Consider the following 11,198-nt stretch of genomic DNA (forward strand, 5'->3'; position numbering starts at 1 on the left):
CTTTAACTTCATTTTATTAACATGACACTTCATGGATACCGATATTCATGTGGAGATAAGTAAAGAATGGCTGTTTGTTTGAATTTGAGATGAATCCATGAATTACAAATAACACCAAGTTTCTATTTCCATCAGTTAAAACAGTTTTAATCAAGCCACCACATTTGAAAGGAGTGCCACATACATTAGTATCACTTGAGAGTAATTAATGACTATTTGCGATAGCTTTCTCCTGAACTTTTTAGTTGTGTAATATGCTGGTTATTCTGCCCCCCTCCCAGTATATTCAGAGCCAAGTTTATTTTACATTTGTGCTTTTTTGACAAGTTATGACAATGCTTATAAAAACCATACAAAAGTATGCTTTTGAATAAATCCTATATTTATAGGATGCTAAATCCTATTACTGTACCATCCTCCCTCTCATTAGGAAGGGTGTCCATTTTCTTGAGTCTTTTCTCCTTCTCAGCTTTGCTGTACAAGCATTTTCCAGACCTGGGATTCTTTGCTATGTTTTGAATTCACTAGAAAGTTAGGCACTAACATGACTTATGATACAGAGAAATCTACACAGTATTCACCATCAGCCAGTACTCAACAGAAAAGTAAAAACAAAATACACATTTGTCACAGGATTCTCTTCTTCAGCACGAATCATAAATACAGTATATGCCATGACTGAGCTTGGAACACAGTTCTGAAGTCTGCAGATATTTACTCTCTGTAAGTTATAAAATACAGGTCTGGAAGGGACCTTCAGAACTTGCCTGGCCTTTCTAAAACAGGATCACATGCAATATACAGAATTATCAAATTTAAAAAGGTGTTACAAAACAGAAAGCTATACAATATATAATACAAGAACTATTGGGCATTGGAAAATCCTAGTTCTAAAGTAACTTAGCTCTACAGTATGCTAGTTAATGCTTTGTAAGTTCTATTTCACACATGTGTATGTATACATATACCCACACACTTACCCTCTCCTAAGTACTGTATTCACCATAGTGAGAAATAAGTCCCCAGCTGCTTGTTACACAGAGTAACATACAGCATTTGCTTTCCACCCCACCTGTAACACTCTGCAGCTGAAGAAAGCTCTGACAAAGATTACAGACCATAAGTAAATCTGCTGTAAGCTGCAGCAGGTCCATGACAATGTAGACATGGCTCTGCCTCACTGGAATACTTACTTGGAATTGCTGGCTCAAGAAACACAAGCTAGGAGCCAGCCAAATCACTGCTGAGATGAGTGTCTGTATGAAGTTTGCACACATAAATTCCTCACAGAACTGCTTTTCTATTTTTACCTGTCATCCCTAGTCACTCACAAAGCATCCCTAACTTTACTAAAATGGAGTACCTACAGTGTGCTTTAAAAATGTTTGGAGGATTTCAATACCTAAGATGTCCCTCCAAAGCATGGCTGATAATTAAATCCCTGCAGTTTTAAAAAGGTAGACATAAAGAACAGTGTATGTTTCCACTCAAAGGTATTTTCAAAATCGGCACCCCTCAAATACCATGTAAAAATGTATGTAGTTCAACATATGAAGGTTTATTGATACTCTCCATGACAATGTATATTAAGCTCTATTGTAGCTCCACCACAGTGATGCATTAGCCACAGTTATACACACCAGTATTTTCCAACTGGTGGAAAATAAATTTTATTTCCCCCTTAATTCAAATAGCTAGTAGTCAACAATGGTTCAGTAACAGGAATGAGAAGAGATTCTTAGGCAGTGGGTGACTGCAATAGTCTCAGGGAAGTTCTTTCCTTGGGACTGACTTTGGTGGGAGAAAAAGCATTCTTTGGAAGGTTGCTATTTTTTCAGTTCCATTTAAGGCAATTTTGTCAGAGATGATAAAAAAAAAAAAATAACCTGCAGACCCCTCTAATAGGTTATTTAAAATATCTCCTCTTCCTTTCTAAGCTTGAAACACTGCATCTTTATTCATAAGCAAATGTCTGAATAAAATAAGGATGAATCAATTAGTTGGGAGGGGAAGGAGCAAGTAAACCACCTAAATAGAATCAACATGAGAATTCATAAATAATACCTCAGGTAAAAGCCATTTGCTTAAAGATGCCAAAGTTTTCACAAATTTATTGCCAGGGCTAGTCAGAAATACTTTGGAAAAATAAGGTGGTTTTTTTCAGTCTCCTACAATTGCACCAGATTTACAGCAGAGGTTCTCCTCTGTTGTTTTGACAGTTGATTGTATTTGCATTTAATGTTTCAATTTAAATATGGTGCTCTCTCTGGGGAGGAGTAGTAATAAGTAGGCTTGATATTTCCCAGGACTTCATCTTCCCAGTTGGGGAGGCAGCAGAAGAAGAAAGCACAACCTATTACAACAACAGTGCTGGCCCAACCAAAGCCATAGGCCCAGCTGAACATATTATCTCCTGTAAGTGGAATGTCTTCTGTGAATTTCACTGGGTAGATGACCAAGCCTATGATCTGGAATGCAGCTAAAGAGAGAAAGAAAGAAAAGCAGGAGTAAATGACAATGAATGATACATTTCCCACTAAAAAAAAGGTACCTGGAGACAACTACATATGCTTTTAAGATACGTAAGGATTAGCTTCAGTCCTACAATCAAATTTACATTCTTAAAGAGGTACACGACTCCCAGCCAAGGCAGATCCTCATGCCTATCTGGCTGCAGCAGCTATGGCTGACATTGCCAGGTTGCCAAGGCACGTCCCTGCATGCCACGACCAGCTCTGTCCTACAGCCAGGTATCCTGATCCCTGAGAAGCTAGTTACCTCCCACTTGTACCACAGCCCCATAACTCCTCCTCACCTCAGGAAGGTAGGAATCACCCAGAGCTCTCAGCTCCTAAGTCTTAGCACTGACATGCAGGGTCAGAGTTGTTATTCGTTCTGTATATATCACTTTTGGGAAAATACTAACTTACAAAGGCCACTGGAGCTTCCCTAACCATTATCCTCTTAGTGTGTAAATCAGCCCTCCCTTGTTCCCTGTGAAAATGAGTCATAAGCCAGACAAAGACAGCTTATTTCACAAGGGAGGCTCCATCTAGCATGTTTTTCTAGTGATGCCTGCTTTACATCTAAAATAACCTTGTCTTTGTGCCCAGCCTTACCGACAACAAAGAGCAAGCCTCCAATTCCTCTCACAAAGTTGAAGCGGAGTATCTCAATCGAGAATGCAATTACTGCGAGGGCAAAACAGATGACCAGAATCACAAAGCCAACGAGGTATGTGGCAGCTGCTGCTCTCCCCCATCCTTGAAGAGAAAACAAAAAGATGTTACATACAGCAGTGCACTGAACTGTAGGTCATTGTAGCTGTTTGGTTTCCTTAACTAATTTTTTGTTGAAAACCTTTACTGTAAGAAGCACACCTTATGTCAAAGCAACGCTGAATGCCTCCAAAGCACACAGCTGCAGAGCAGAGAGGCACCATCATTGCTGGTGCTGCACAGAACTGACTGCCTGCTAACTTTTCCTGCCGAAAAGAGGGATAAAGTGAAGCATGGTAATGGAGCTAGCACATCCAAATTCTTTATTTATAAGAGACCCACAGACATCTGAGCAGATAGAGCACACAAACCACTGAGAATGCCCTTTATCATTACCATTCTTGCTTGATATAGAAGTTTACAAAACTACTTCCATGCATGGGGAAGTACGGGAGCAGACAAGAAGGTACCACCACAGGAGATAACTGCTGGGAAATAATAGTGCTGTCAGTGCACACTTTCTTGCCTGTCTGTTTATATCAAGAATAATGCATGTGGAGCAAAATTAGCATGACCAAAAAGAAACAGATTTGGAATAGCTGAAGGAAGAGATGACAAAGAGAAAGCTCTTGAAGATAAAAATCTATTCGCAGCTGACACAAATTTAGAAATAGCTAAAACATAGCAAGTGGATGAGAAACAGCAGAAGCTACAAGGAAGTGGAAGAATCCTCTGGAATTGTTACTTTGACATTTGATGGGATGGGGTGGTGCAGATGCTTAGGATCAAACAACTGCAGGCTGGAGACGCCCAGGCAAGAAGCAAGTGGCCTTATGCCAGCAGAGCAACAGCAGTGCCCAGAACTCACCCACAACAGGCTAGGGCTGCGGCAACAAAGGTAAGAATACCTCCCAGAAAACCAAACTGCAGTTCCCCTTTTGCAGTACCACAAGCTTGTGAAAAGGCCGTTGTTGTGGTCAGACTCTCTCCTCTTTAGAGACCAAGCAGAAGTTCAGGTGAGCCTAATGCAAACAACAACAAGCAAAGTTGTTCCTGCCCAGGAGGCAGGATACATGCTGACATGGACTAAACCATATCGGCTAGTGCTCTGGCTTCCAGTCAGCTGTCATCACAGCTCACTTCCCACATCTGCATAAAGTCGCTTTTTACTTTCACACATTCAGATAGAGGTAGGGCCAGATCCCGAGCTCCCTCTAATGTAGGAATAAAGAGAGCAGCAATATCTAGGTCAGAACATTTTCCAGAATATCTCTTTCATAAGAGCTGCCTGTTCCAACACAGCTGAAGTGACTCTGGAGACGTCCTGCTTTCAACATAGTCTCTGTTCTTTTCTGTGCAAAAACTAAACCAAAAAAGACAGTGAGGCAGATAATCTTTTCCTAAAGAGTTAAACCCCTCCACTTTAACTCACGTACTCAATTAGTCACATAAACAGGGAAAAACTAGTAATATAAGACAGAGAATGCATAAAACTATTTCACTCACCCCTACTCCATATATCAATTTACTCTCCGAAAGCGAAGCATTTTTTTAGAGCTATTTTCATTAGATCAGTCTGCACTGGTTTCTTTCCTGCCTATTACAAGAGCAAAAGTGAAACATAGCAGCCATCCGTGAGACAGATCTCAGCCTAAACACCCCAGTCACCGTTGCTGTCAGCTGAAGATGGTCATGCTGGCATAGAAAAGGTAAGGAAAGGGATTATCCTTCCCCTCTCTCTTTGGAGCTAACTCAAGACATCACATATTTTTCAAATTAGTTTTCCTTCAGCCAGTTGTGCATGTTTCATCACCCCACAGAACTCCCTTACAGAAGGGGTAAGGGTGAGGGGTGACATCCAATGAGCATCTGGACATTCAAGCTATGTCAATTGTCTGATAAAATCTTTTAATATAAAACAGTCTCTGATATACCCAATGCAGGTATTGGATATTGTCTCCACAATAAGATTTATTTAGGGACAACTAATACAAAATGATATTCAACCATTACACACAGCCAGTCCAGGAAAAGTGATTCAGACTACAGGATCCAGCAATACTATTTATTGATAGTTGCCCTATTAAGAAAAAAAGCACAACAAGAAGAAGGAACACTTAGTTATCAAAGCACAATCCTTTTTGGATGTATTATATATGCTGGCACAGCATAGGAAACCTAGTCTGGCATCTGCCTGATAAAATTTAGGTTGTAAACTCAAACACACCCGCATGTTAGACACCTTGAGGTTTGGTGCAACACAAACATGACCAGAGGAGATATAAGCCAGAAGGGCCCCAGTGCACTTCCTGCTATTTCCATACCCGCTGTGCTTACGTTACAGGTATAACAAGCTTTTGGATACAGGTTACCCCCAGCTCTGCTCAGTGATTTATTTTCTTGTCTCTGTCCATGTGAAAAGAAAGATTAATATCAACACCAGCTGTGTTTCAGGTCTTCAGAAACAGGACAGTGGTAGGTACCACCACTACGAAATTCAGTGAGTTTTGCGCTCCCGTGACAGTGCTCAATGCTGGTGACACTATACCTTCCTCTCCTTCCACTGCTAGATTATCTTCTCCAGCAGCAGTTATCAGCAGGTTAGTACTGATAAGACAAAGCCATAGGTGCCAGCCACAGCATTGGATGGGTCTACTCTAGGCAGGACTAGACAATAGCCATTGAATGGCCAGATGTGCACCAGTGGGAGTCATAGGAAGGGCAGCAAAAAGCTCTGGACTTGTATATACGCCACAGAAGAGAAACCTCAAAAAAATTACTAGGAGTCTTAATAAGTGACTGATAGAAGAGGCTGGGGGGGAGGCTGCACCCTTACCAAGAGTAAGGTGCAGGCCTAATGCTCTTTCCCCACAAACTGTTGCTACCCGCACCAACAGGGAAAGCTTTCAGGTGACGGACTCCTGCAGGGCTCCGACTGAAACTGATGTTTCTCCCTTCATGCCATACATATCAAGTCAGGCTTTCTCAGCAACTTCTTCTCCCAGAGGCTCCTGAGAGATGACTGAACTCCCGCAGGCACCCAGCTCTCTGTCTCTATCTGCAAGATCCTCCACCTTACAGCTGGGAGTTGAGAGACATGGGTTTACACTCTCACTGTTTGCTGCCTTAAAAGCAGGAGAGACCTTGTCACAGGAAGACATATCAGCCCCAGATTCTATCTAGTTTGTGCTCAGAAGTACCTTGTAATCATGAGACATTTAGCCAGAATTTAAGTTTTGCATAAAAATAGAAAATTCTCAGGTCCCTGAGTGTCAGAGAGTATATTTCTTACTCAAAACAGGCAAAAATATTATGTCTGTTTATGAAATCAAAATAACACCACAGTAATTTGGGGCTACATAAATAGAAGAACAGAAAAGCACAACAGCTGGAGCTATTAGCATTTGCCAGGTCAGCTTTGCCTCAAAGAAGAGTCATGTTCTTTGTACCTAATCAACAGAAAAGTATTTATCAAATAGGTGGTGTTGAAAGAACATTAAAAAGCCCTACTGCTCAGGTGCTGAAGGTCTATAATTATTAGGAAGGTTTAAGAATCTTATTACATAGCTTTATTAATGATGACTATGGAAAGGAACTAAGCTGCAAGTGTTATCACACAAATAACTAGGAGGGGTCAGGATTATTTGAAGATGAGCACCAGTAATACAATGAAATGGAAAAAAAAAAAAAGGCAACAGTATTAGGTATATTTCCTGATTTTATCTGACCATGCCTCAGCCGAGATTGAAGCTCTGCAGGGTAGGATATTTAAATCTAGATTTATGTTTAGAAATTAATAAAAGAACTGGAAAAACAGAACAGCAGGAAGATGAACTGCTACAAGATTTGAAGTAGCATGCCTTTCTCATCTTTGTTCACTTCCTTACAGAAGCAGTAGCTAGTTTGTTAGGTTGTGAATAGCTGGAATCTTACAGTAGGCGTTTTACCATGATGTACATAGGCAAGGCATGGGTTTACGCTACAGTTATAACAATTTTCTGTATATAAATGGCAGTAGCAATTCCTGTTCAGCCTTGAGAATCCATTACATACAATGCTCAAAAATATCTGCTTTTGTTGACAAAACAAAGGAGTAGTGGACTGCAAGTTAGAGAGCACTGTCAGTAATATTTTCTTGCTCACATAATGTGCAAACTTCCATAGCAGCATAACTGGTGAAGGGAAGGTATATGCACACCTACCATGAGCACAGGACAGCTCACAATCAAAAGTTTGCCAGGAAGGCTGGTAGGGAATTAATACTGGGAATCACAGCTCAGTTTTGGCCTTAGGAATGCCGGAAGAGCAATTCCTATACTACCAAACTGTTAAATAAAAGCCCACTAGTAGAAATTCGGTTTCAGCCACTTTTCTCTGCCAGGAGAACAGGAAAGGCATAATCCTTTACGTTTCCAACTTTTAACACCTGTGAATTGCTAGCAGTGGATGTGCGTCTGCCCCAGGGGCCAGCAAAGCCCACTGGCAGGGACACAGGCATCCAGTGAGCTCACTGGGATCTTTTACTGGGGGAGTTGCAGTAAATGTTTTCTGGGTGTAGGCAGGGATAGCGGCTGCTACACCTGTTCCATTAGCATTTTCTAAGTGCCTGCACTCGCCTGACAACTATAAGTTTGTCTCGAATACATCCTGACACCATATATTAGAAAGAAGCATGCCTGAAAAGAGGCGCACTGAAAAGATAAGTGTACCTGTAACATTCCTCCTTTCTTTACCTGGCCCTCCAGTGAAGTCAACACATGTACTCAGCTTCACCAATAATGTGTGGTATCAAAGTCCATACCTCTAGGGACACAGGTACAGTGGCACAGCCGTAGTGAAACATGATTCACAAAGGCTGGGCTCCTGCTTCTAGGTTCCCCTTTATTTTTTCTTGGTGCTTGCTAAGGATCCAGATGAATACTTCCTTTTTGCTAAGTTGGCTGTTTTGTACTCAATGAATACCAGATGGCTGTTTGGAGGGTAAGAAAGAGTTAACCTCCGTGGGATCACCTTTACAACACACATACACACCCATCTTTTATAGAGATAATTCACAGCAAAGTCACTGGGAGAGCGTTCAGAACTGGGAAGGCACAGCCACCCACAAATATTGTTCCCAAATTTACAGCCTCGTCACTATAAAGACAACCACGCCGTCCAAGTAACCACATTGCTAACAATCCTTGTCATATCTGATGGCTTACTGATATGTTTTAAACACGCAGTCAACAGTTTAATTCTGCAATGGTCCAGACTAAGTCATCTTGAGTCATCTTATCGTGCAGTCCAGCAGCTCTGCATTGCAACATTTTGATAATACACAGACGCTGTCAGCCAGGTACTTCCCAGACACAAACCAGCGTACAGCTCTTCCCCACCCCCCTATCAAATGACATCCTACTCTTTTTCCTCCCTTTCCACTTCTTCCCTCTCCTGTGGCATTTGCAAATGTGCAGTTAAGAAGGAATGCAGCTTAGGAGACATTCCAATTTGCAAATCTTTGTTTGTCTGTTCCAGCCCCTTTTTCATCCATTTAAAATAAGTGACTCAGCCTGCTTTTTCTCTTGATCTTCTAGGTACACATAATGCAGTTCAATAAAGAAACTGTCTAAAGGAGCTTTCGACTAATGAGTGTCCAATCTGAAGTTTTCGTTTCAGCAGGAGAGGCACAGGATGGTTAGTGCATAGTAGTTATTGTATGCAAAATACAAGTTATGCATCTCAATTAATTAACTTTTATGTTCCTGCAGCAGTGCTGCAAATGCCTGCTAGGCACTTTTTCCTTTGTAAATGCCCTCACCTATTTTCAGCCTAATTGCATTAGCATAGAAAAAAGGAAATAAAACAAATCAAACCTGAACTCATACGTTGCATGCTATCTCTCGATAGTATCTGAATAGACAGTGGCACTGATGACATGAAAATTATAGAAGAGGCAAAATCCAGTTAGTCTAAATAAGTCAAGGATTTAAATAAATTTTGGGTTAAATAAGCCAAGGCTTAAATAAGTGAAGTCAAGGGGTGCTATTCTTCTTTGACAGCTTGTTAACCAGAAAAACCAGCAGAAAGTTGCTCTTGCCCCACAACACTAAGGGCTGATGAAAGCACACGCCCACAAGTACTGAGGGACAGGAGAAGCAGTGTCACTGCTGGTGAAAGCAAACTTCAGCAGGTCTGCTGTAGAAGAACCTCTTCCCTGTGCAATGCAAATTTCAGCAAATCTACTGCACTGGTTTTTCTTCTCTAACTAATGGGGCAGACAGATATTTTTGTCAAACTAGCCAGATTTCTTCCACATACAGCAAGACCTGCAGTCATCACCTGGCTGAGAAAAAAGCCACTGCTCTTGCAATATATTCAGTATTTAGCTTACGCACGAGTGTTGCAATGGAAAGCTTCTGGAAGTCAGTCCACTGTGCTTGGGTAGCAAGGGATCTGCGGGAGCAGCAGTCCCAGCTCTCCCAGCTGAAACACGCCCAGCTTCCCAGTCCCCAAAGTCCCCTTGTCCAGGATCTTAAGGCGGGTCTGCTTATTTGTCCAGAAGTATTTTATTTAGGGGAAAAGCAGATGTAATCAGACCCATCTGTTCTAGCAAAAAAAAACAACAAAAAAAAGCCCCAAACAAACCAAGAAGTCCCCTAAAAGCCCTGAAACTAGGAGTATGCAGTAAAAATATTATGCTGGTTGTGCTGGGGAAAGAAAAAGAAAAAAAAAGCAGCTCAATGAGTTAAAACAGAGGCACAATTACCCCATGATTTAGGTCTTAGTGCAATAGAGAGGAATACAGAGGAAGCAGCATATTTTTAGTCTGTAAACCCACATCGGGCCATTTTAAGCTGCAGGTCAGGAGGCATCAAAACAGCCACCTTCTCATGGCCAAGCAGGGTTGAAGTATGATGCTTTCTTCCTCCAGATGGCCAAGAGAAGACCACTTTAATATTGCCCGGGTGTGGCTCTGCATAGGTGGTGAACATGTGAACACACGAGTGAAGGATTCTGCACTCACCGTCCAAGCAGCATGTGGCAGGGGATCTGGCTAGTGCCGAGCGAGGCTGCTGGGACGTAAGCCTCCTGATAGTTCAGAGAGAGCGAACAGACGAGCCGAAGGAACTTAGGGCCAATTGGTTCTATTACTTTGGTTGTCAAATAACTTCAAAAGCCCAACACAACACGCCCTAGCTTCTCAGTATTGCACATAAAGAAAAGATTGCTCTGAAGCAGCCTGGACCCGTATTTCCTTGCTGGTTTAACATCAGTATCAGCCCCGTAAAGGAAACCCCATCGCAGAAGGCCAGCAGCCGGGTGACCGCTCACGGGGGGAGCACCCGCAAACCCCACTTTCCAGCCCCCGGCCTTGGGGGCCCCGGGAGGAGAGGCCGGGGGCTCCCCACTCACCGTAGTCCATGAGGGACTCGCAGCTCCAGTTGGGGTCGTCCTCGCCCCGCGTGCAGCTCTCCCACAGGGACGCTTGCTGCACGTAGGGCTCTGACTCGGACTCCAGCCAGCCCCGGCCCGCCAGGGCGATGATGCCCATGATGATGGCCAAGCCCAGCAGCAGGGGCAGGAGCCACCTGCACCTCCAGCAGGCGAGGCTACACACCACCATCCTGCCCTTCGGCGGGGACGGGGGACACGGGGCGTCGCGGGGAGGGGGGGACACGCTCCGACGGGACGGGAGACTGCGGCGTCTCGGCCCAGGAGAGATTTTAAGGCGCCAGGGGAGGAGGGAGTCCCACCCACATTCCTCTGACTAAGCCTGGCGGCTGCAGCGAAAAGAGGAGGGAGCTCCCCGCTCTGCCCCGGCTCCCTCCCTGCCCCGCCAGCCTCCCATCCCATCCCTTCCCTTCCCGGGCTGGGCTTTGCGCTTAACTCCTTGCTGGCTGACACCCTCCCGGCTCCGCACCCACTGCTCCGTCGTGGCCCCGACACCGCAAAACGTAACCACAGCAAAAACTTCAGCTTCTCGCTAGGTTTCAGAAG

The 11,198-nt window shown here is 43.3% G+C and overlaps 1 protein-coding gene across 1 annotated transcript; it reads right to left on the reverse strand.

The window, feature by feature from the left end:
- Window positions 1-2,067: 2,067 nt before the first annotated feature.
- On the reverse strand, window positions 2,068-10,862 carry LOC138717947 (p53 apoptosis effector related to PMP-22-like). The gene is made up of 3 exons (XM_069851984.1): window positions 10,614-10,862; window positions 3,120-3,263; window positions 2,068-2,479 (listed from the first exon to the last, which is right to left on the reverse strand). The coding sequence occupies exons 1-3, from the start codon at window positions 10,822-10,824 to the stop codon at window positions 2,244-2,246; spliced, it is 591 nt and encodes a 196-aa protein (XP_069708085.1). The 5' UTR covers window positions 10,825-10,862; the 3' UTR covers window positions 2,068-2,243.
- Between the last annotated feature and the right edge of the window lie 336 nt (window positions 10,863-11,198).

The sequence above is a fragment of the Phaenicophaeus curvirostris genome, chromosome 2 (genome assembly GCF_032191515.1).
Source record: "Phaenicophaeus curvirostris isolate KB17595 chromosome 2, BPBGC_Pcur_1.0, whole genome shotgun sequence".
In the NCBI taxonomy this organism is placed as follows: domain Eukaryota; kingdom Metazoa; phylum Chordata; class Aves; order Cuculiformes; family Cuculidae; genus Phaenicophaeus; species Phaenicophaeus curvirostris.

Coding starts and splice junctions, on each gene's coding strand:
- LOC138717947 (XM_069851984.1), bottom strand. CDS start 10,824: ATGGTGGTGTGTAGCCTCGCCTGCTGGAGGTGCAGGTGGCTCCTGCCC. Junction 3,264..10,613: donor CGAGTCCCTCATGGACTACG/GTGAGTGGGGAG, acceptor TTTCTCTTCAAG/GATGGGGGAGAGCAGCAGCT. Junction 2,480..3,119: donor AGGCTTGCTCTTTGTTGTCG/GTAAGGCTGGGC, acceptor TTCTCTCTTTAG/CTGCATTCCAGATCATAGGC.